Source organism: Engystomops pustulosus, chromosome 8 (assembly GCF_040894005.1).
Source record: "Engystomops pustulosus chromosome 8, aEngPut4.maternal, whole genome shotgun sequence".
In the NCBI taxonomy this organism is placed as follows: domain Eukaryota; kingdom Metazoa; phylum Chordata; class Amphibia; order Anura; family Leptodactylidae; genus Engystomops; species Engystomops pustulosus.
In genome coordinates, this window is record NC_092418.1 from 31603748 (window position 1) to 31629927 (window position 26180).

General features: G+C 44.2%; 2 protein-coding genes across 6 annotated transcripts in view; one reads left to right on the top strand and one right to left on the bottom strand.

The window, feature by feature from the left end:
- Positions 1–5392, bottom strand: part of DNAH3 (dynein axonemal heavy chain 3) — a 272966-nt gene extending 267574 nt beyond the window's left edge. The window contains exons 1-2 of one of the 3 annotated variants that reach the window (XM_072120542.1): positions 5278–5392; positions 3098–3324 (exon numbers count right to left, since the gene is read on the bottom strand). In XM_072120542.1, the coding sequence (XP_071976643.1) occupies positions 3098–3130 (33 nt within the window). In that variant the 5' untranslated portion in view covers positions 3131–3324; positions 5278–5392. The other 2 variants (XM_072120545.1, XM_072120544.1) reach the window with 2 other exon arrangements.
- Positions 5393–23625: 18233 nt separating this feature from the next.
- The window catches only part of LDAF1 (lipid droplet assembly factor 1), a 33356-nt gene continuing 30801 nt past the window's right edge, over positions 23626–26180 (top strand). The window contains exon 1 of one of the 3 annotated variants that reach the window (XM_072120547.1): positions 23626–23781. The gene's annotated coding sequence lies outside the window, so the exon portion shown is untranslated. Of the gene's footprint in view, positions 23890–24023; positions 24044–26180 lie in introns of those variants that run through there. The other 2 variants (XM_072120546.1, XM_072120548.1) reach the window with 2 other exon arrangements.

The window sequence follows — 26180 nt, forward strand, 5'->3', positions numbered from 1 at the left end:
TCTATCTATATTTTTTGTGTCTCTTCTTGCTTTCTAGCTAAAAAAAATGTCTTTTAAAGGGATTGTGCCATGTTTTATCGTTATTCTCTATCCACACAATAGGGAATAATCTGATGGATGAACGGAGCCCAACCAATAACGTGAGCAGGGTCCCGGATCTCACTAACTGATGGATCTGCAGATCAATTTGGATCATTGGAGACTCTAGCACACCCATGGTACTAAATGGAGCAGCAGGACGCATGCTCAACCTGCCTCTCCATCAATTTGTGAGAATGGGACCGCCATTCTAGTTATTGGTGGGGGTCAATTCTCTCACGTATCCTTGGTGGGGGTCTATTCAATCCTCACATATCCTCTGGGTCGGGAGTAAGAATCAAACTTGATACAAGCAAAATGTGCCGCAACCCTCCGAGCTATAATGTAACATTCATTGGCTTTGCTGTACATGGTCTAGAGACCCTGAATGTTGTTTCCAATGGGATTTTTCTTTAAGCACAATATTTGACTTGGTTGTCAATGATATCACATATCACATGCAATGACATATTTGTAAAAAATATGTGTCCCCCTATTGGACTGCATTGCTGATAGCAACATCACTCGAAGATTCATCACCTGGACCTGAGCGTAGAGTAAGGACCTCCTTTGAAAAAGTATTGAGGGTTTATTTTTAGATCTGTTCTTGTTATATCAATATAGGATTAGTGGGGAAGGTCTGATACCCAGCACCAATCCAAATCCAATTTTCTATGTATATTGCTGAACATCCAGTGAAGATTTGTATTGTCTGGTGTGAATATAAAGAGCTGGGGCTTTCCTTGTATGAACCTGGCCTAAGGACTGAGCGTACGCAACAATTAAAAGCTACTTTTTTATCAAAACCGGAGAAAATAACAAAGATAATAACAGTAATAAAAGACATAAAACAATGGAGCGTGGTGCGTTCAGCCTTCCAACCAGCAATTATTGTAAACAAATGAATCCAGACCGTCCGCCAGGCTGGAACAGAGCCTTTACATTGCCGATAGGAACACCCGGCATGCTGTGTTTGGCAGGAAAACGTCTCCCTGCACAGACCTACCAATCCAAAAGATATCGGGACTGGAAATGAACACAAGAGCGTGTTTATTGTCTTGTTTCTGGCATGGAGACAGTGAAGGATCCTCTAATACTGCCATCTGTTTTGTACAATTAGACGGTTTACCGAAAATATCAGCGAGTCTCATCAAACAATGAGCTAAACTTGACCCTTTCTGAGGTAACAGCAAACAATTACACCAATAATTTGCGAGACAAAAGAATGGGAACACAATTACAGCCATTTCAAAGGGTCAATTCACACAACAAAATAGCAGATTGATCCAGAACCAAAAAAATTTTTTACCTTGTGGCTATTCCCTATTGCTCAAGATTTATACATTAATTATACAATAATTTTTGCATCACAATTTTAAAAGTAGCGTAACTCTTTTAATTTTTCATCTAATTAGCTTGATGAGAGCTTGTTTTTTGCAGGACATTCTGTATCTTACAACATTTTTGTATTGATATGATTTTTTGATCACTTTTTATTGCATTTGATGTGGGACAAAATATGTAAGAATCATGGTGGGTTTTTTTTACATATATATATATATATATATATATATATATATATATGATATTACAATGAAATATACCCTTTTTGTGTCTGAGATCATAAGGCCGATATGTCATTCAGAAGGGTGGATTTTGTAGAAACAACATGCCAGCCTGCTTGATAAACCTCTGTTCCGCTCCATTAAAGACAAGATACATGAAGAGTTACGATTAGTAGAAAATATGCAGCAAAGTCACATATATTCAGTATTAAAAAGGTGAGATTATTGTTTCTGATTGAAAGCTCTTCTTTGTTATAGTTATCATATAAGTGCAGGACTATATATGCATAGAGAGATTGCAGGTTAATGGAAGATGCTTTGTTATGTGGAGGGGCACTCTCTGGGGGGGGCATTTATTTTTGGTGCTCAGTGTTGTTTTTTGGCACCCGATTTTAGCAGTGAATTGCACTGTGATGTTATATTGTGGTGCACGGCCTTAAAGGGGTTGTCCCATCTAAGCAAGTTAGGCCCTATCCACAGGATAGTCCCTAACTTGCTGATTGGTGGGGCCCCCACAGATCACGAGAAAGCCGACCACTCGGCAATCCACGTCAGCTCCACAGAGATAAACAGGACAGCCTGCGCATATGCAACCGGATCTCGGGGTGCAACAGGGGTACATCGGATCCATGGAGGTACCTATCCTGTGGATATGGCCTAACTTGCTTAGATGGGACAACCCTTTTATGTATTTGGCACACCTCCAGAAAAACAAATGAGCATCATAAATTTTAAACTACATTCATGAAGGGGTTTAGAAGTTGGTTGAATTGCTTTTTGTCTAATTTTGCTGCAAAAATTACTCCAAAAAAGTGTCTGGAAGATAGAAGTGTGGTAGAAAGTGTCAGAATTGAAGAGCTACATCCCAGCTATATCAAAAATATAAAGGCGTGAGCGTTGAAAAAGAAGCTAAAATATGCAAACGCATGCAATCGGTAGCCTGCACCCGGTGCTTAATTTTTTGGGAGGGACACAAATGTGTCATAAACTGCATTAAAAAGAGGTACCGATACAAAGGAGCCAAGAGCAAGAAGTTTTTTGTAATGTTGTAAACGGTAATTTTTTACAACTCTTTGGGTTTGTGAAACTGTCTCTACTGATGTAAGTAATTTGGATAAGCTCCAAAGCTGCATTCACCCATTGTGCTTGAACGTTTTGCCAGTTTGTGAACGCAAGCATTTAGGTCTAAGCGCATTTGTGTTCCGGTTTAATCCCCCCGGAGTAAATTGGGAATAGAATTCAAGCACAATTTTGTGCCTAACATAAATAATAAAATAAAAGGGTCATGTGACTTTTCTCATTCTCCTTTCAGGGTATAGGCGACTGAGATTTGAAACACTTAACCTTTGCAACCGGACTACATTGACTTATAATAACAGATTTAAAAAAATTACGGTAATACATTTTATAGTTACGGGAAATAAGATACAAATAATACAATGAAGAAGAATTACCTTGAGAATCCTTGGAGAGAGGGAAGATTCCATAGTGGATCTCCTAGATCTGAAGGGTCTCTTGTCCCATAGACTTAAATTAGATCTGTATGGGGCTGCTGCTCTTCAGTCTGCGTCCAGGATTGCCAGGCACAACTCAGGTAACCAGGTAACAAGCTATGGGACCCGGACCGCAAGGTGTGTTTGTGTAGCCTTAGCGCTGCCCTGCAATTAACTCTTGTCAGTCACTGCATAAAAATAAAACACATAAACTTCAGGAAAAGCCGCAATTGTGGTGCAGCCCCTGCTACTGTATACAGCAGCCCCATAGTCCTGTATAGAGAAGCCACCTGCTCCTCTTTATAGCAGCCCCAAGCCCTGTATATAGAAGCCAACTGATCCTGTATATAGCAGCCCTTAGTTATTCTATATTGAAGTCCTCTGCTCATGTATATAGCAACCCCTTAGACTTATAAACAGCAGCCCCTAGCCTGTATGCAGCAACCCTCGGTCATGTATATAGAAGCCCTATAGACCTGTATACAACAGACCCTGGTCATGTTTATAACAGCCCCACTTTAGTCCTGTGTTATAGCAGCCCCCTGGTCCTGTATATAGCAGCCCTTTAGACCTGTATACAACAGACGCCTAGTCCTGTATACAGTAGCCCCTAGTCCTACATATATAAGAGCATTTTAGCCCTGTATATGGAAGCACTCTGCCTCTGCACATAGCAGCTGTATACAGCATTCCTCAGTCATGTATAGAGCTGCCCCCTAGTAGTCATGTGTATGGCAGCCCCGTGGTGCAGTATATAGCAACCCTGTAGTCTTGTATACGGCAGACCCCTAGTCCTGTACCCATAGCAGCCTTTTAGTCCTGTATATAGAAGCACCCTGCCTCTGCATATAGAAACTGCCTAGTCCTATATGCAGCATCCCCCAGTCATGTATAGAGCTGCCCCCTAGCAGTCCTGTGTATAGCAGCCCCCTGGTGCAGTATATAGCAGCCCTGTAGTCTTGTATACAGCAGACCCCTAGTCCTGTACATATAGCAGCCTTTTAGTCCTGTATATAGAAGCACCCTGCCTCTGCATATAGAAACTGCCTAGTACTGTATAAAGAAGCCCCTAGTCCTGTATACAGCAGTCCTTAGTCCTGTTTCCCTAATCTAGTCCTGTATATAGCAACCTCTAATCCTGTGTATAGCAGCCTCTAGTCATGTATACAGCAGCCTCTAGTCCTGTATACAGCAGCCCCTAGTCCTGTATACAGCATCCCCTAGCCCTGTATATAACAGCCTCTAGTCCTGTATATAGCAGCCCCTAGTCCTGTATACAGCAGCCCCTAGTCCTGTATATAGCAGCCTCTAGTCATGTATATAGCAGCCTCTAGTCATGTATATAGCAGCCCCTAGTCCTGTATACAGCAGCCTCTAGTCCTGTATACAGCATCCCCTAGCTCTGTATATAGCAGTCCTTAGTCCTGTTTGTAACATTCCCTAATCCTAGCAGCCTCTAGTCCTGTATATAGCAACCTCTAATCCTGTGTATAGCAGCCTCTAGTCATGTATACAGCAGCCTCTAGTCATATATATAGCAGCCTCTAGTCCTGTATACAGCATCCCCTAGCCCTGTATATAGCAGCCTCTAGTCCTGTATATAGCAGCCCCTAGTCCTGTATATAGAAGCCCCCCCTGTATATAGCAGCCTCTAGTCATGTATATAGCAGCCTCTAGTCATGTATATAGCAGCCTCTAGTCCTGTATACAGCATCCCCTAGCCCTGTATATAGCAGCCTCTAGTCCTGTATATAGCATCCCCTAGTCCTGTATACAGCAGCCCCTAGTCCTGTATACAGCAGCCCCTAGTCCTGTATATAGCAGCCCCTAGTCCTGTATATAGCAGCCTCTAGTCATGTATATAGCAGCCTCTATCCCTGTATATAGCAGCCTCTAGTCCTGTATATAGCAGCCTCTAGTCCTGTATATAGCAGCCTCGAGCCCTGTATATAGCAGCCTCTAGTCCTGTATATAGCAGCCTCTAGTCCTGTATATAGCAGCCTCTAGTCCTGAATATAGCAGCCTCTAGTCCTGTTAACAGCAGCCCCTAGTCCTGTATACAGCAGCCCCTAGTCCTGTATATAGCAGCACCTGTATTCCTGAAGTGAAACTTGCTGCATATACGGCGGTGGTTGACTTACCATGGTAACCGTGGTGCTTGTGTACAGACATGGCCGCCTGTAGCTTCCCCTGACAGAAACTCCCCCTGTAGTGTATTAGCATAACAAAACTTTCCTGCAAGGGGGTGAGGAGAGGAGAGGATACCCCTATTGTCAGTGGAGCTTCACAACTTGTAGATAAACTGAGGGAAAGGACAAAGGAGAAATGATTTCCTCCTTTATAGAAAGTGTTTCTCTCTGACTGGAGCTCAGCTTTCAGCCTAGTAATACATTGGAGAAGTAGTGAGAACTATTAATACTTCCATTCAGGAGCCAGGGAAAGTGATAACTCATTAGGAGTTTGTAAAGGCAGTCATAATGGTAATCACCCAGCTTTTCTAGAAACAGAACTAAATTGTCTTACAATAGTCAAATAATAGAATCTAGACTTAAGAAAACACATCAAGCCTGAAGATTTTCATTTTTTCTCATTTATTAATCCTATAGGGATGTGAGTGGCCTGTTTGGTTCTTAAAGGGAACCTTTCACTAGATATGACCACATTACACTACCAGCACCCTTAAGTAGGGTATGAAATGTCATTCCCCGAATTCCCTCTTTTATGTGAAATTTCACCCATTTACCTATAAAATTCTCCTCCAAAGTTATATGAACATGAGCAGAGATAATTCATATTACCTCTGCTAAATTATGTTTAGAGGCTGCAGTGCCACCTAAGACGCCCCTATCTTCAGTTTTATAGCACCTAGAAATATGGGAGACATTTATTACTTTTAGTGCTAGGTGTTGTTTTTTGCCGCCCCATTTTTTTCTGTGATTTTCACTGTGATTATATATTGTGTCACGTGGCCTTTAATGAATTTGCAGCACTGTAAGAAGAACAAATGAGCGTTGGAAATATCAAACCACATTCACAAAGTGGTTAAGAAGTTGGTAGACTTGCTAACAAAAAACAGCAGCATCTGAAGTAAAACTACCCCGGCAGCCTCTAAACTTGACTACTCAAAAGACGTTAGAGGTTAACAGGTGAGAATACTAGAAAGGACATTTCATACCCTACCCTGAGGGGGAAAGTAAAATTTAATAATGCTTAATAAGTTTCCCTACACTCGTGCTTTTTTTATTGTCGCTTAATTTGGCCACTGATTTTTTTTTCGACGCTTTTCCTGCACTTCTAAATTCCCGGAACCTATTTTTGGTGCAATTTTAGATGCATATTTGAACCAACAAAAAGTCTAACAACTCCGTTCCTGAATAAGGGTGAAGACACACATGGCGTTTTTGGGCCGTTTTTACTAAGTGCGTTTTCAGATCGTTAAAAACGCATGCGTTAAAAAACGCACCCGTTTTTTGAAAACGCATGCGTTTTTTGAAAACGCATGCGTTTTTGTCCGTTTTTCCGAAATTGCACAATGAAAAACAGACAAAAACGGATGCGTTTTTTAACGCATGCGTTTTTAACAATCTGAAAACGCACTTAGTAAAAACGGCCCAAAAACGGCCCAAAAACGCCATGTGTGTCTTCACCCTTAGGAGTGTTATTTTTGACACCCATTTTTATTTCTTGTTATATGCCAAATACAATGTAATATCCCAGGGCAAAACACAGCCAAAGACACGCGGCAGAAAACAGACTTAACTACACAATTTAATAAATTGCCCCAGTTTTTTTAGCACTCGCCCAGTCCCCACAGAGCATAGTACATAGGAGCAGTTTCCCCCCACCCTTGGGAAACATGTGACCTTTTCAAATATATGAATAACTCCCAACACTCGGGATTGGCTGTAGAGGAGCAGGGGGCGTCGCTAAGTCAAGTGATGGGTGTTTTCATATATTTGAAAAGGTCACATGGAGAAGCTGTTCCCTAAGGGTGGGGGGAACTGCTCCTTTCCAGCCACTCCCAAAAGGCAACTGCCTAGTCACACGGCAGATGCTAATGAAAGGTACAATATGACATATCTTTTTTTCTGTAAAACCTATTTTTTTATACAAAAACACTTTGGCAGTGTATGTACTATGCTCTGTGGGGACTGGGGGAGTGCTAAAAATGGGTCACCTGGTGACAGGTTCCCTTTAAGGATCCAGGATTCAATTTAGTGTTTTCCATCCAGACCATTTATATATTTATATGGACAGAGGCATATGAAGGCTTGTGTTTTGCAGAATGAGTTGTATTTTTCACAGGCCCCATTTTTTAAGATCCATTTATCTGTATTGGATGGACAATGAAATAAAAAAGCATGTTGTCACTTGTTTATAAGTTAAAAATTTTGTGTGAATACAATGGTACTAATTTTCAATGTGATTACAAAATATGTATAAGTAGTAAGTGTGTTTAGGTTTTTTGCGAGATGATATTACGTTTTAGTAGGTAACACAATTGCTTTGGGACACACAAAGCAATGTAATTGTTGTTGTTCTTTTTTTATATCTTATTTATTGTAATGGCAAAATGCTTCCCGGATATGGCCAAGCAATTATATACCTGTAATATAAATCTACTGCAAATCCCCCTGCAAGCTTAGTATGTGACATAGATTATAGGATCCTATACCTTAGGGTGTAATTTGTTTTTTCTTATTGTTTTGCTAATCAAACAGTATGAACCTGAAATATCCAGGAATTTTAGCAAGGTCCATAATTTGATACAGAAATTATGATCTCTGAATATAATTACTAATACAAGAAATTTGCTAAACTGCCCACAGGAACAATCCTGTGAGATTGTGAGCATGATACATTATTAATCAAAATAAACTATAGAGTAAAGGCAAATTAAATTGATAAAAAAAACAATACAATCGACTGTAACATACATTAACCATAGACTTTACGTTACAGGATAGAGTTTGTTTTATGTTGTCATTGTTTATAAAAAAATAATGTTTTAATTAGGTGAAAGCGGTTTTCCATCTTACTGATAATGATGATCTATGCACAGGACAGGTCATCACTGAGACCCCCACTGATCAGCAAGTTAGGGCCTATTATGTGAATGGGGCCTAACTTGTGTTCGTCAGAAAACCCCTTTAATATCTATTCGTATGGCGGGGTCCAAAAATGTGTTCCCATGGCCATTCTTTTTATTGCTTCAGATTGGAATTTGCTATTTGGTCAGAATCTTAAATGTCTGACCCTTACTAATGTAATATTGACACCTGTCAGGGTCCATCTAGTGCAGGGGTCAGGAACCTTTTTGGCTGAGAGAGCCATAAGCGCCACATATTTTAAAATATAATTCTGCGAGAGCCGTACAATGGGGCTTATTTACTGAGGGTCCCGAGGCCACATTTTTGTCGGGGATCACACCACCCGCCGCAGAACATTATTATACACCCGCCACCCGCCGCAGAACATTATTATACACACGCCACCCGCCGCAGAACATTATTATACACACGCCACCCGCCGCAGAACATTATTATACACACGCCACCCGCCGCAGAACATTATTATACACACGTCACCCCCCGCAGAACATTATTATACACACGCCACCCCCCGCAGAACATTATAATACACCCGCCACCCGCCGCAGAACATTATAATACACACGCCACCCCCCGCAGAACATTATTATATACACGCCACCCCCCGCAGAACATTATTATACACATGCCACCCCCCGCAGAACATTATTATATACACGCCACCCCCCGCAGAACATTATTATACACACGTCACCCCCCGCAGAACATTATTATACACACGCCACCCCCCGCAGAACATTATTATACACACGCCACCCCCCGCAGAACATTATAATACACACGCCACCCGCCGCAGAACATTATTATACACACGCCACCCCCCGCAGAACATTATTATACACACGCCACCCCCCGCAGAACATTATTATACACACGCCACCCCCCGCAGAACATCCCAATACACATTTGTTAAAGTGTCTGCGCCAGTTTTATGTGGCGGCTTCTCTGTGTCCCACAAGACTGCTAGACTGCTGTTACTGCTAAGCCGGACCATGTGCCACATTTATTACTGACGTGCACCACAATTTTGTCTTAGGTCCTAGCTATTTTGTATCTCAGCTGCTGCAGAACCTCACATTAATGTAGAAATGCAGTGGTGGGGGAAGATATGAGGGGATGATGCAGAGGGGTCTGTAAGGGACAGGAGCTTCATAGCTGCTCCGGCACACAGGACACTAAGGGGTTAGTGCAGAGTGTGACAGGACACTAAGGGGTTAGTGCAGAGTGTGAGGAGCCACTGGGGGGAGGGAGCACTTATCTGTGGCTGATCCTGGCTGCTGACTCCTTCTCCTCAGGTGCTGCATGTCTCCCGAGTATGCAGCTCTCTGGTCTCCTCTGTCTGAATCTCCCGCGCTGCTACATCCAGCGCTGGGATTGGCTGCAGGCAGACAGTCTCCTCCCCTCCCTCTTTCACACAAGGAGGAGACTGCTGCAAGGAGGGAGACAGAGGCGCCGCCCCAGAATTAACCCCGCGGACCCTGCGCTGCTCTGCCCATTACATCCAGGGGCATTACTACAGCCGGGGGCACAACAGGAGCCAGGTAAGGGCCCCTGGTCTTGACAGGCAGCGCAGCAGATGCCACGGCTGTAGTAATGCCCCTGGATAGGAGCCCTGGCTGCTAGCCAGATGCGGCCATCAAAAGAGCCATATCTGGCTCGCGAGCCATAGGTTCCCGACCCCTGATCTAGTGAGTCGGATCAACTCACCTAAGGGATAATGTAGGCAAATCTCAGGTATTCTGCAGCTGTAGCCGCTGCTTGGATAAGCAATAGTTAAGTGGGTGTATAGTTGAGTTGAATTTTAAACTGGAGTGTGATTGGAGAGGTGCTGCCTCCTGACCAGGAGAATAAAACAACTGGGAAGTGGGAGCACAGGATCAGGAGCCTGCTCTTTAGAATCTACCAGCAGTCCAGAGAGCAGAGAGTCTGTCTTTGCCTGTCATTGTTCAGTACACCTTCAGTACTGACACAGAACCGAATCCCAGGACCAGAGTCAGGAGACTGTAATCCAGAGCTGCAGCTTCAACAGTTTCGACACAGCTCCATCTCCATTATCCCAGCCTGCATCTACTACCAGGCTGGTGCATTATTCCTGGGGACCCCTCTCCATGACCACTCCAGTATAAGAATCTGCTGTTGACCGTTTAGGCCCATTTGCCTGCTACCAGTAGTTCAATAAAGAACCGTGGGTTATTTTGAACAATGTTGCCTTCAGTTGATCCCTGGATAAGGCTGTCTACCACCACGAGCTTCCCCATCCATTACCCAGGGACCTATCTTACAGACAATCAGCGGTTGCCCCAGGGAGATCCAGTACATCAGCCTCTCCCTCTATATTTCTTGCACACACCACCTGCTGCAGACCTTCCAGGTAGGACAGCCCTCTGTTCCTCATACCAAGCACCTTGACATCAACGTGTCCTAGGCCGCAATCGCTAGCCACTACGGTATTCTGCCTCCAGGCCCTAAGAAAAGGCTAGACCCTGGTGGGGGATGTTGTACAAGGTTGACAAATGGCTAAAGAAAGAGGCCTGGAGTCGCAATGGGATTGTTTGAAATATGTACGACAGTCTTGGCAGTGCTGTCATCTTCAAGCTATTAAAAAGCCCCTAGTCATGATATACTGTATTACCTCGACTCCTGCTTTAAGAGCTCTGAGGAAAGACCCATAATTCATTGCAAAAGTCTGAGATAAGGCTGCCGGGACCTGGACCCCTAGATATTTCGGGGATTGCGTGCTCCGGGAAAAAGGAAACCTAGTACGTAGAGAAGACAAAACCTGGGGGTTCAAATTGCTGCCCAAAATTTATTGCAATCCAAATCCCCCGGATCGCCATATTATTCCAGAGCAAGGCCAACAAATATTCCATCCCAAGAGCATATAACAGGGGGGCACAATGAACAGCCCTGCCTTGTGCCATTACAGATGTTAAAAGGACGTGAGAGAAAGCCATCACAGCCATCATTGAAAACAACACACCTGGTTTTTCAGCCTCTTCAGTGAAAAAAACTTTTTTTTTTTTGTGGACCCATAGACTGCTAGTGCCCTACGTTATTCGCATCAGTCAAAAGAATAGGACGTGTTTCATTATTTTTAACATGGACAACAGATCAGTGAAAATACAAGCCAGTGTGAAAACACCCATAGAAATCAATGGCTTTGTGAGGCATCTCTGGAAATCACTGAATCACGGATGAGATAAACAATGTCAATGTGAAAGAGCCCAAATTCTAATTCTCAATCCTGGGCTTATTGAATTAAGTCTAAATCTTTTCAACAGTGCCTTGGTACACTTGTAATAATTATTAATGTGATCTCATTGCTGTAGCCAGGCATCCTTTAAAAACAGATTGACAGAGTGATTTACAGAGATGGTTGGATCTAAACACTGTCTTCACACCTGACGATGGATGCGATTTTGAAAAGATTAGTTCTGTTTCACAAAAAGATTTTTGTTTATTTGTTAAAGGCATACCTCTCAACATTCCTGGAAGGAAACTAGGGAAAAAATGGGGGCACGCGTAGCGGCAATCCCCACAAGCCACACCCCCAATCACGCCCTGGCCACGCCCCAAATTTTTACCATAATATAATAATCTTTTCAGAGATTATTATTGTAATTGTTGAGACAATTTTTATTATTATTATTATCAATAATAATAATAATAGCTTTGTAATTATTTTAACTATTATTATTATTATTGTTAATGTTATTATGGAGACAATTATTATTATTATTGATAATAATTAGAGATGAGCGAACATACTCGTCCGAGCTTGTTGCTCGTTCGAGCATTAGCGTACTCGAAACTGCTCGTTGCTCGGACTAATATTTAGCCAGCTCGAGAAAATGGCATCTCCCGCCGTTTTGATTTTTGGCGGCCAGAAACAGAGCCAATCACAAGCCAGGAGACTCTGCACTCCATCCAGCATGACGTGGTACCCTTACACGTCTATAGCAACGGTTGGCTGGCCTGATCAGGTGACCCTGGAATAGACTAGCCCCTGCCCGCGCTGCTCGCATCATTCTCTGTCTGGATGCCGTTAGAGAGAGAGTTGCTGCTGCTGCAGGGATAGCGTTAGGGTGTTATATTAGCTTACTGTTAGGCAGGAGTGATTCTACAAGAACCCAACAGCCCTTGTTAGGGCTACAATAGCATTATATATTTTTTATTTTTTGTTTGCTTGTGGCTGGGCTTGCTGGCACTAGTAGTGCAGCTAGTACCATATTGTGAGGAATTTGCAGGGAGACTTGGGAACGTTCTATTTAGCTCTTAGTGACACACATATCCATCTCAAACACCTAAGTGGGACAATTTATTAGGGGTTTGATTTGAATTAGGCACAGTCTGCTGATTTATTTTTTTTTATAACTCAAAGTCATCTGGCATAGCAGTGTGCTTTCAGTGTAGGCTAGAAAATAGCCATAGGAGAACCCAAACGGCTTACTTTGGCCTACAATAGCGTTATATATTTTATTTTTTATTGATTTGCTTGTGGCTGGCCTTGCTGGCACTAGTAGTGCAGCTAGTACCATATTGTGAGGAATTTTCAGGGAGACTTGCGACCGTTGTGTTTAGCTCTTAGTGACACACATATCCACCTCAAACACCAAAGTGGGACAATTTATTAGGGGTTTGATTTGAATTAGAGTCTGCTCATTTATTTTTTTTTACGTTTATTTTTTTTATAACTCAAAGTCATCAGGCACAGCACAAAATCCAGTTGTGTGCTGTCAGTGTAGGTTAGAAACTAGCCATAGCAATAGGATAGCATTGTTTTGGTTAAAAAAAAAAAACACACACACAAAAAAACAAAAAAAATTTACAGTTTACACTTTAATTTTAAAAATGTTTAACCCGAGGGCTAGGGGTAGAGGACGAGGGCGTGGACGTGGGTGGCCAACTACTGCAGGGGTCAGAGGCCGTGGTCCTGGGAGGGGTGAGACACCACCTGCTGAAGAGGGAGCAGGGGAACGCCTCAGAGCTACACTCCCTAGGTTCATATCTCAAGTTACTGGGACTCGTGGTAGAGCACTGTTGAGGCCAGAACAATGCGAACAGGTGATGTCGTGGATTGCAGACAATGCTTCTAGCCATTTGTCCACCAGTCAGTCTTCCACGCAGTCCACCCATGTCACCGAAATCAGCACTCCTCCAGCTCCTCCACCTCAGCCTCCTTTCCCCCAGTCTGCCCCCTCCCAGGAAAATTTGGCATTTGAATCGGCATACTCTGAGGAACTGTTTTCTGGACCTTTCCCAGAGTCACAAACCACTTGTCCGGTTGCTGCTGAGCTCTTTTCCGATGCCCAGGTTTTCCGCCGGTTGCAGTCTGTGGGTGATGATGACATTTTTGACGTAGTGGAAGAAGTGTGTAAAGAGGTGTCGGACGATGAGGAGACACGGTTGTCAGACAGTGGTGAAGTTGTTGTCAGGGCAGGAAGTCCAAGGGGGGAGAAGACTGAGGGATCGGAGGATGATGAGGTGACAGACCCAAGATGGGTTGATAGGCCGGGTGAACACAGTGCTTCTGAGACGGAGGCGAGTCCTATACCACAACAGGTTGGAAGAGGCAGTGGTGGGGCCGGACGGAGAGGCAGGGCCAGAGCTGGTGCATCAGCGCCAAATGTTTCACGTAGTCAAGCTCCCGTGGCGAGGGCTAGATTTTCAGAAGTCTGGAGGTTCTTTAAAGAAACACCGGATGACCGACGGACTGTGGTGTGCAACCTGTGCCAAACCAGGAATAGCAGGGGTTCCACCACTACTAGCTTAACTACCACCAGTATGCGCAGGCATATGAATCCTAAACACCCCACTCAATGGCACCAAGCCCGTTCACCACTGCTCCCTGTGTCATCTGCTAGTCAGCCCCCTGCCCAGGACCCCGACCCAAACACCTCCCGTGCGAAAACCCCATCTTCGCCTCCACGATCCTCCACAGCATCCACCAGCGTTCAGCTCTCCATACCCCAGACGCTGGAGCGCAAAAGGAAGTATAGTGCAACCCACACGCCCAAGCCATCAACGTCCACATCTCCAGATTACTTGGCCTGGAGATGCTGCCCTATAGGCTGGTAGAGACCGAGGCCTTTCAAAACCTCATGGCGGCGGCCGCCCCTCGGTATTCGGTCCCCAGCCGACACTACTTTTCCCGATGTGACATCCCAGCCCTTCACCAGCACATGTCAGACAACATCATCCGTGCCCTGACCAACACCGTTTCTGACAAGGTCCACCTGACCACGGACACGTGGACAAGTGCTGCCGGGCAGGGCCACTATATATCGCTGACGGCACATTGGGTTAACTTGGTGGAGGCTGGGACCGAGTCTGACCCTGCGGCTGGTCATATACTGCCGGCGTTGAGGATTGCAGGGCCTACCTCGGTCCAGGTCTCAAAGGCCTACTATGCCTCCTCCTCCGAATTACCATCCGTGGGCATGGCGCCATCAGTCGGTAGCACTAGGCACAGCAGCAGTGCCGTCGCTAAGCGACAGCAGGCGGTGCTCAAACAGCTGAGCCTAGGCGATAAAAGGCACACCGCCCAAGAGCTATTACAGGGCATCACGGCGCAGACCGATCTGTGGCTGGCAACGCTGAACCTGAAGCCAGGCATGGTTGTGTGTGCCATGCCTGGCCCATGTGTTAAATCTCATAGTTCAGTGGTTCCTCAAAACATACCCCAATCTGTCTGATTTGCTCACGAAGGTGCGTCGCATCTGTGCGCATTTCAGGAAGTCCAGCACAGATGCTGCCACTCTCAGGGCAGCGCAGCGCCGCCTCCAACTGCCCGCTCACCGACTGTTGTGCGACGTGCCCACGAGGTGGAATACAACATTAACCATGTTATCCAGAGTTTACCAGCAGCGCAGAGCGATTGTAGACTGCCAGATGTCAACTTCCACCAGAACTGGTAGTCAGGTCAGTCAGCTTCCTCAAGTCTACAATGAGGAGTGGACGTGGATGTCTGATATCTGTCAGGTGCTGAGTAACTTTGAGGAGTCAACACAGACGGTCAGTGGTGATCAGCCTCACCATCCCGCTGCTTGGCCTGTTGAAAAACTCTCTGGTCAGCATGAAGTCGAAAGCTTTGCACTCGTCACAAGAGACGGGGGAAGAAGATTCCCTTGTTGATAGCCAAAGCACCCTCAGGTCTGTTTCTCAGCGCATATCGGAGGAGGTGGAGGAGGATGAGAAGGAAGAGAAGGAGAATGTTGGCGAGACAGAAGAGGGGACCATTGTTCAGTCCTTCACTGTTCAGCGTGTATGGGCAGAAGAAGAGGAGTTGGAGGAGGAGGAAATGGAGAGTCAGGCCAGTGAGGGCAGTGAATTCTTGCGCATTGGTACTCTGGCGCATATGGCAAATTTCATGCTAGGCTGCCTATCCCGTGACCCTCGCGTTCAAAGAATTTATTCCAGCACCGATTACTGGGTATTCACTCTCCTGGACCCACGGTACAAGCAAAATCTTTCCACTCTCATCCCTGGAGAGGAAAGGAGTGTGAGAATGCATGAATACCAGCAGGCCCTGGTGCACAAGCTGAAACAGTATTTCCCTTCTGACAGCGCTAGCGGCAGAGGGCGTACTTCTGCGGGACAAGTAGCGAGGGAGAGTAGGCGAGCAGGTAGCTTGTCCAGCACTGGCAGGGGTAGGCTTTACAAGGCCTTTGCCAGTTTTATGTCACCCCAGCAAGACACTGTCACCTGTCCCCAGTCTCGGCAGAGTAGGGCTGATCTTTACAGAAAGATGGTGAGGGAGTACGTAGCTGACCATACCATCGTCCTAAATGATCACACAGCTCCCTACAACTACTGGGTTTCAAAGCTGGACATGTGGCACGAACTGGCGCTGTAGGCCTTGGAGGTTCTTGCCTGCCCTGCCGCTAGCGTGTTGTCCGAGCTGGTGGCATCATCACCGATAAGCGTACATGCCTGTCGACTGACAGCGCTGACAGGCTGACGCTTATCAAGATGAATAAAGCCTGGATTTCTCAGGATTTCCATTCTCCACCAGGTGAAGGAAGCTCAACCTGAATAATTTATGCACTCCTCCTCCTTATTTTCCTCCTTCTCCTCCTCTTTGTATACTAAAGCAGAGGAAACTGGCTATTTTTTGCCAGGGCCAACTGGCTCTAGCTATAGTACTCTATGTATTTAATTTTTCTGGAGGGCCACCTACCCGGTCCTCTGTTTTAAACAATTTTTGGGAGTGCCACATACAGGCACTCAATCTATTTAATTTTTCTGGAGGACCACCTACCTGCTCCTCTGGTTTGAAAACTTTTTTGGACTGCCACATACAGGCACTATCCAAATTAAATTGTCTCCATAGCAGCCTCCACACGTCGTCTTTTTAGCTGCCTCCACACGTTGTCTCCATTGCTATCTCCACTCGTCATCTCCATAGCTGCCTCCAAAAGTCGTCCATATAGCTGCCTCCATACATCGTCCCCTTATCAAACGAGCTGTGTCAGGCAGAATTTTGGGTTGTTTTCATGGCTTCCACATCAAACTTGTTAACTTTGTCGCCACCCTGCTGTGTTATCCATAAAATATACTGGCAAACTTTTATCATTTACCGATATTTTTTCAGCGCTTCTTGCGCATCTGTTTACATTCCCCTCACCCGCCATAACCCAAACTTATAAGAATACTACTACACTTGATCTTATACAAAAGGTTCTTAGAAGTGCTGTTTGGGGAGGAGCCGAGAGACAGGGGCTTGGACAGGCGAAAGCTCGCCTGGCAGCGGACCGCCAGTTCCATCCCAAGATCCAACTAACATAGTTTTAACTGCAGCACCTTTAATCTACTACTACTACCTTACTGCCTCAATACATCGTCCCCTTATCAAACGAGCTGTGGCAGGCAGAATTTTCAGGTGTTTCACCAGATACATAGTGGAACTCGGCCCATCTGTCACCACCATGCTGGAGACCTGAAGTTGCAATCATAGCAGCGCAATATGGATGCCCCATACTGTCGCTCTTAATCATGGAAGTCGTCTCCATGGCTGCCTCCACCTGTCGTCCCCTTATCAAACGAGCTGTGTCAGGCTAATTTTTCGGGTGTTTCACCAGATACGTTATGGAACTTGGTCACTATGTCGCCACCATGCTGTGTTATCGACTAAATATACCGTCAACCTTTTGTTCACATAGGAAATCATTTCCATGCTTCTTGCTCATCTCCTTTGGTGAAGCCTGAGTCCATTTAGGGTATGTGGCCATGACATTCTCTAGCCTGCCACTGCTGCCGCTGCCTCTGCATGCCGTCCCCTATAGTGTCAGGGTCAATTATTGGATGTTTTAGATGCTATCTAGCCTAATTCGGTCACTCTGTCATGGCCATGCTGTTGCCCATAATTTTGGCATAATGGTGCATTTAAGCAGCCTCAGAGGCATCCATGCATGCTGCCCCTGCTGTTTCCTGTCCATTTCCGTGGTGTTTCCATCCTTTTCTGAGGTTCCCAGGTGTTTGGCCAAGCTTCCCTGTGCAGATCCTTGGTCCCCTTGAAAAATGCTCGAGTCTCCCATTGACTTCAATGGGGTTCGTTATTCGAGACGAGTACTCGAGCATCAGGAAAAGTTTGTCTCGAATAACGAGCACCCGAGCATTTTAGTGCTCGCTCATCTCTAATAATAATAATAATTGTCTCCATAATAATAATAAAAATAATAATTGTTTAAATAATTGCAATAATAATCTGAGAAGATCCCTATCTATATACCAGTTCATTGTCTGTGTTACAGTGTAATAGTAACAGTTAACAGCTCTTAGTTACAAAAAGTCCACATGTAGGCAACTACTGAGCTCATAGCCTAGTGGATAGAGGCTCTGTGTCGCTATGGCTGGAGCACTGCAGAGGTTCTGGGTTTGAATTCCAGGCTAAGAAAAAAATTATTTAATTGAATTAAACAGAGCCTTGTGTCTTGGGAAGCCCTGGGAGGCGTAGAGACCATATATGGACAGATGGTGATGCCTCCCTGATGACGTGGTCCCCGCTCTACGCTAACCGACACATCTCTCAAAAGGAGTCTGTAGTAGTCATTCAGTATAGATTCTGGTTTTGCAAGTATATGCTAGGGACAATCTCCCAGCTGCGCGTGACAGCGGGACAAAGGTGAAAAACCAGGATGGTTGGGAGCTATGTTAAAGGGGTTGGCAACATTGTCTAAATTTGTATTACAGCAGGGAACCCTGCAAAATAAACAATTATGCGTCCTGTTCCAGCAGTGCAGGTCTGGTCCCATTAGGCCGAATTTAATGATGTCATGCTCATTGGGGGAGATGTATTAATCTGTCTATGACAGAATGCTGGAGTAATTTGCACCTGAAATACCATGCACCACATTTATTGAAGGGTTTTGACCATTTTTAGGAAGTAGTGGCCTCACTGGAAAAAGGCCATGCACCAGAAAATTTGTGTGCGGCAGAAAACTCAATATCGTTGTGCAGCAAACTAGACCAACTTAAAGGAAGTCCAAAGTATGACTCGCCATTCTTATAGTGTAGCAGAAGATTGTCTACTTCTCTGGACTGGTCTAATGACCAACATATAATATACATATCCCCCATAGTTCAGCCAATCACTGGCCTCAGCGGTCAGAAATCAGTGGTTCTCATAAGTGGGAGGAGTTCATAGCTTCCCATGTATTTATTTACACAAGAAACTAATACAAATGCTAACTTGAGCATAGAACAGCACGTAGCTAGCATAGATCTGAGTACTATATAAAGAGACATGTTTCTCCTAATAAATTAAGCAATGTTCACCCAGCACAGGTAATCAATATGAGACACAGTTAATAACTTACGGATACGAGCAGCTCTGTTAATAGGTGCTGCTTGTACCTGGGTTACAGCTGAGTGTAATTAAATCCTATTTCTATATCACGGTGCCTTGCTCTGCAGCTATCTGGCTAATATTGGATATTAGACTGCACTTCATCAAGTGTTACATTGTACAGAGTGGATGCACAGGACAGAGACAGCCCAGCATACCCGTAATTAGGATTCTATTATCTCTAAGCCACAGGAATTCAACTCACATCAGACTGATAGGCAGACAAGCCATTTACAGCGAAAGTGCAGGCTTAGGATTTTAAAGTGAACCTGTCACCAGGGAACTCATTTTCACTAAAAACAGGTTGCAGAAGTCCATCATACCTGCAGTGCAAAAATGCTTCTCTGCCTTGTATAAGCATTTGTATTACAATATAATTAGGTGTTAAAACTTACCCCGCACCCTGACAAAATCCTGGGGTAGCCACAGGGGCTGGGCTTTGGTTTGGATGCATTTCAAAAACAACATGTGACTTGTCTGTTACCCACTCCTCAGATCTTAGCCCCCACCTTTGTGCTCCTGTACAGCTCCCCCCCCCCTTGATGTCATCTCACCAGGCTGTGAGCGCTGTGAAGGAACAGGAGGAAGAGCTGTACAGGAGCACTTGGGGGGGGGGGGCTAAGGTCTGAGGAGTGAGTAACACAGACAAGTCACATGTTGTGTTTTGAAATGCATCCAAACCAAAGCCCAGCCCTTGTGACTACCCCAGAATTTTGTCAGTGTGCAAGGTAAGTTATAACACAGAATTATAATGTAATGCAAATGCTTAGAAGAGGCAGAAAGGTAGATGTGCACTGGAGGTGTAATAAGCTTCTGCAACCTGTTTTTAGTGAAAATGAGGTCCCTGGTGACAGGTTCCCTTTAAGACCTATGTATCATAAAGGGGTTGTCTGGTGTCTTAGACAATTTTATAATGATGCCATATCCGCTATGGTAGGGATCTTGATTCAAATAGCTGTTCAAGCATCCAGTGGCCACGTAGGTCTTAAAATCCAAAGCCTGCACTTTCACTGTAAATGTTTTGTCTGCCTTTTCATTCTGATGTGAGTTGAGACATCAGAAGCTTCTGTCCACTCTATAGTGTCCAATTTCTCCTTTGTCACATACTGTGACATAACCTGTAAGAACTCCATGCAGCTGTTGTATAATGTGTATCTCATTGCTTTAGTGATGAATAACTGTGTCTACAGCTTCCATACAGATCTTGTGTTTGGTCACAGACGACACAGAACCCTTTGTTGTCTGATTCTTACATGTTCAGATATCAGAGATGAGTCTTGTATAAGACAAGCACATGTGTGATCATCATGTGACCAGAGTAGATTTTTATTGCATGTAAGTAAACAAAACTATTAGAAAAACATAATTCACCAGATGGGAGCTGTTGGAATCGAATAAAACATAGTGCAGTTTGCACTGTTGTTAGTAAATGTGCCCCTATATGTCTGAATGTAATGATGATGTGATTACAATAGTAAAGCCTAAAGGACATTTGTCAAAATAACCATCCTGCTTTACTCATTGAAATGAAGCTCTCCCCTTTTAAAGTCTGCCAACAAGGCAAAATGCCTTTAAAGGGCACCTACCACCACGAATCTACCTATAAAGGTATATCGGGTGGTAGGTGGATGTATGGGACGTGAGGATAGCCCTTTTTAGAGCTAATCCTCACGTCCCCGCTAGCGTCACATAAACTTTATTGCAGAACTCCGGCTTCTCGGACGAGGGCGCGCAGCTGCCAGGAGCTGCGCGCCGAAGATCACAGGGTAGGCGGGGGAAAGCAGCTACTGGGGCGTGGAGTAGCCGCGCCGTGTAGCCTCATGTCCGGCTACTCCACGCCCCGGTAGCCGCTTAATTAAATTAACATATTAGGGCAATAAAGTTTATGTGACGCTAGCGGGGACGTGAGGATTAGCTCTAAAAAGGGCTATCCTCACGTCCCATACATCCACCTACCACCCGATCTACCTTTATAGGTAGATTCGTGGTGGTAGGTTCCCTTTAAGTGTCTTGTAGACAGGGGTGCATCAGACTCTCGACTTGGGCAGTGCCTCTCGACTTGGGCAGAACCAACTGAAGGAAGGTGGGGGAAGCATCAGCGGCACAGACACCTGCTACAAATCAGGACCTGACAACTAAAAATAGTCAAAAAAAACATTTATCAAAAACAGTACAAACTGCACTAAGTGTGCAGAGTGCGCCAGATTCATGAATTGTGGTGCATGTTCTTTATTATGAATACCAACGAAAGATATCCCAGTACCTTATGTACTCGTCCTACTACTAGCAATAAACAAGCAATACCAATGGAAGTATATAGGATGCCACATAAATAATAAATCACATAATTACATACTCAATTCAAAAATCCAATGTAACTTTATTTAATCGGCCATCAAAAAACATACGGTTAAAAAACACACACATAAAAACCACAAAAGATGTGGCAGTGGTCATAAATAATGCAGTATATGTTAAATACATCCAGAATAACAAACAAGAGTATACACAACAACAGGCTATAACCAATAGTATTACCCACCAGGGTGTAGTAGGTAGCCCACAATTGTAAAGGTAGTAATTCAGACCACCGCCACAGCACCCCGACGCGCGTTTCGCCGTCGCTTCCTCTAGGGGGTGTGCTGTGGTGTGGTAGGTGCCCAGTATATATATCCCCGGCGTAGACTGAAGAAATACCTTGGGACCAATGAAGATGCAGGACAAGATGGACCGCAGGTGCATGGTTTAGCGCATCATCGCGGTCTCCACACGCACCGTCCGGAGGCGGGGCCAGGTTCCGGGAGACGAGTGACGCGCAGGATTCGCGCGTCATCGTGACCGGAAGTCCGGCGCCGCCATCAAGACACGCGCATGCGCCGAAATGATGCGCATCCTGCCGCCATCTTGGAGCCTGGCAAAGGTAAGGGCAATAATCAAAGAGCATAATTAGAATGCATGTGCATGTTCTTTATTAGTCTGGTGCCCCCTTGTAAGTGGGCACCATTTTTGTTTTGGTGCACTTTGCTCATGCTGAAGAATTGTGGCGCATGGTCCGATTTTTGTTGCACATTTTTTGTATCTTATTGGAAACAATGCTGCTGCGACACCTTTCTACGTCGTCGCGTCAGAAGAAGATTGCGGGACAACGGGTCCTGCTGGTTCCAGAGTCAGGCTGTGACATCACAGCCCAGACCTTGAACTAACACCCGGGATCGGAAAAACTCCTATCCCAGGTTTTTAACCCCTTATGTGCGGCAGTTGGATAGGACCCCCCCAGTGAGCTTACCAGGGAATCAAATACTTCATGCGGCAGCCCCGGGTTCCGCCGTGTGCTCCGTGGTTGCTGGCTCCTGCATCAGCATGCTCAGCTACTTACATTGTACACTGCAATATAAGTGTATTTCCATGTAAAAAAAATCTTTTCATAATAATAATTAAATAAATAAATAAATAAATAAAATAAAAGTCCCCTAATAAGCCCAATTACATATAAAATCCAAAAAAGTATATAAAACACAAAAACAGGTACATATTTGGTATCACCATGTCCATATTAATCTGTACAATAAACCTAAATCAATATTTAACCCACTCGGTGAACGACGTAAAAAAAAAATCCGAAAAACTTCCCGTAATATAAAATTTTTTATCAAATACCCTCACAAAAAAGTAATCAAAAAAAGTTTTGTGCCCAAAATGATACCACTGAAAACTCTTTTCACAAAAATAAGCCCTCAACCAGACCTGTCAACAGAAAAATACAGATGTATACAAATACATGAAGTACAATGTGTCTCGGGAAAAATTCTCAAAATCACCTGGATATGTTAAAGCGTTCCGAAGTTATAACCAATTATCGTGACACATGTCAGATTAGAAAAATCGAGTCTGGTCATTAAGCTGAAAACAAGCGCCGATGATAAGGGGTTAAAAACGCAAAGGCAAGAAAATATTTAAAAAACGTATACGTTTTCAAAGCGTTCGCAACATGAACGCAACAAAAATGCCACGTGTGTCACCGGCCTAGATGTCTACAACCAAGATGAATTTCAGATGTAAAAAAAACTGATGTTTTGCGTTCGCTTGGAATGCTTGTTGCATCTATATTTCACAGATCCTCATGAACTATTCTGTGGGTGATCCGTGACTATAGCATGTGCTGACTTTTAATAGATTGTTCGCACTGTCCGCTAAAATAACATCCATGGGCACTAATCCAATGCGATGTATAGAATTTTGTGTTTCAATTTTTCAGTGGTCAGTAGAAAAATCGTGCAGTTCCCCTTTAAATACAATTTCCTTTCCCTGTTTATTTGTATAAACAAATACAATAAATGCCTTTCAAAAGTAAGTAAAAGTTAAAGGATCTTCCCTTCTAGAAGCAGGAATATTCTCAGATTTAGCTGCAATTTAGCAGACAGCGTGAGTTGATTATAACATTGCAGAAGAATGATAAGGTCACCTCTGACACACTGATATAAATACATAGTATCCCCGTAAAGCGGAGCCATCCAGCCGGCTATTTTTATCCTGTTTCTAAAAGACGTTAACAGAGAACTTTTTGGCTCGTCTATTTATTGTGACTTTAATAACAACGTGTCTACGCAGGAAGAAAGTGAGCAATGCCAAACAGACAAGGAAGGAGGAGTGATCAGGCAGGCGCTGTAAGGAGCTCGCACTCTATGAAGGTTGGTCTTGTGTCTAGGCAGATCCCTGGGGCGGGGAGTAGATAGGAAATGCTGCTCTCCCTGTTGTGTTAATGAGTATGGAAGGGATCTGACAGGCAGCACTGAGAGGTAAGAGGAGGGAGGTTTAGGTTACCAAGATATTCACTTGTTATCGCTGTATGCTGCATGCTTATGTGCTGACTTCTCAAACACCTAGGCCTAGGTCATGTTAATTTTGCACAGGAGCTGACTATCAGTGAATGAGATGGATAAAGACATGCTGGTAAAGTTTGCTTTTATAAAGCTGTAGAGGTACACACATCACCATGTTTATAGTCGCACCTATACGCCTATGCTTTAGTCCGTATGTCCCGGGTAACAACATTGCTCAAAGACATGCATTTTGGGGCCCCAAGCAAAGTTATGTCTAAGGGGCCCAGCTTTTGCATAGCTTAGCTCCAAAATACTCCTTAGGCATCCTTTAGGAAACACTTTGAAGCACACAGGTAGCACCTTGCTTTGTTTACAACGTAGGAGCAGTTCACACCTGCGTCATGGCTTTCTGTTGCAACTCCGTTTAAGGAACGTGTAACAGAAACTAAAAATGGAAGGTAAAAGGATGGTCTTCCATTCCCGTAGTTAACGGAAGATGCATTAGAGTCTATCTCTTATTGATAGTGGAAAAAAAGATACAGGCTGTGCTATTCTTTCAGATATTAATAACGGAATGTGCAACAGAACCTGCAGGATTCTCTTTATCCAGGAGAATTGGCTGCATATCATTACTTCATCTCCAGGACACCAAGCAATTGTTGCATCAGAGGTGCAGCATATTCCAGCATACATAAAGAGTTATTGGCCAAAGGAACATTTTTATGTCATGGCCCAGTTGCACTCAAGAGATTTAGTTCTAACTGGGTTATCACGCCTTGGTGCCTAATATATCAGTTAAGAACCCCCACAGCGCTCCGTACAGTAAGATGACCATGGCTGCCCTGGCATAGACCCAAAGCAACTAACTGTCTTGCTTGGTTCAGTTCAGCTGTTCAGGTCCATAAGGCCCACAGAGCCGGCAAGTCCTTGCATCATATTTTGATACCATGAAAGGAGTTCCATCCTGTGTAAAGTGTGCAGTCCGTGGGAACGGGTCAACATACGTTGCGGTCACGTTCACATAAAGCAAATGTGTTATGTTTAAATCTCATGTATGTAAACGTGATCTTAACACAATGTTAACAGATTAAATTGGGTTTACAACGTGTTTACAAAAACTGTGTTTGAAATCGGCATTAAAAGAGCTGATTAGTGTTATTTTCTAGGCGCATAATCTGTAACAGACTTCTTAACGATACTCTATGGATACCAGATTGTCAGACTAATTCTTCAGGTTCCCTTTAAAAAGTAGCTGTAGACAGTTTTATAAAGGAAATCCCCAACATCTCCACAAAGCTTAATACTGCAAGGGAGTAAGTTTACTAAAAGTAAACTGTCACCAGGGAACACATTTTCACTAAAGACAGGTTACAGAAGCCCATTACAGCTATAATGCCTTTCTGCCTTCTCTAAGCATTCGCATTACAATATAGTTGTGTGTTATAATTTACTTTGCACCCTGACAGAATCCTTTGTATAGCCCCAGGGGTTGGACTTTGCTTTGGATGCATTTTAAAAACAACATGTGACTTGTCTGTGCTGCAGACTGCTCAGGAGCTGTAAGGAAGCACAATGGTTGGGCAGGGTCGGACTGGGGTGCCTGGGGCCCACCATTGTTCGCACTGTACACCAACCTTCCAATAAGCTAATGCTGAAAACCTTTATAAGAACTGATGACATTAACCCTACTATGGCGTCCCCGCAGCACATAGACAAGTCACACTCTCTGACCCTATATATATATATAACAGTACATAAGCTGAGAGGTGTCTCACACTAGAAGGTAAGTCAGTAACTACAATACTGATCTGAAACAGGAAGAAGTAGCATCTAGTACCTCACAGGTGTCATGTCTTCTCCTTCACGTCCAGAATCATCGTAAAATCTGGCTGCAGAATTTTCTGGCAGATTTATTCAGCTCTGGGAAGCAAATACCCCTAAAAATACCACAGTTACTTACAATATAATGTCACCTGGATAAAACAATGTCATTCATGCACACTGCCCCCCCTCCAGATTTTAATAAGGCCCTCCATGAACACTGCCATTCCCCCTCCATATTTTATTAAGGCTCTCATAATCACAGCCACCCCCCCCCCCCATATTTTATTAAGGCCCCCCTCATACACACTGCCATTCCCCCCCCCTCCATATTTCATTGAGCCCCCCCCCCATGAAAACTGCCATCCCTCCCTCCATATTTTATTAAGGTCCCACATGCAGACTGCCACCCCACTCCATATTTTATTAAGGCCCCCCCATGTACA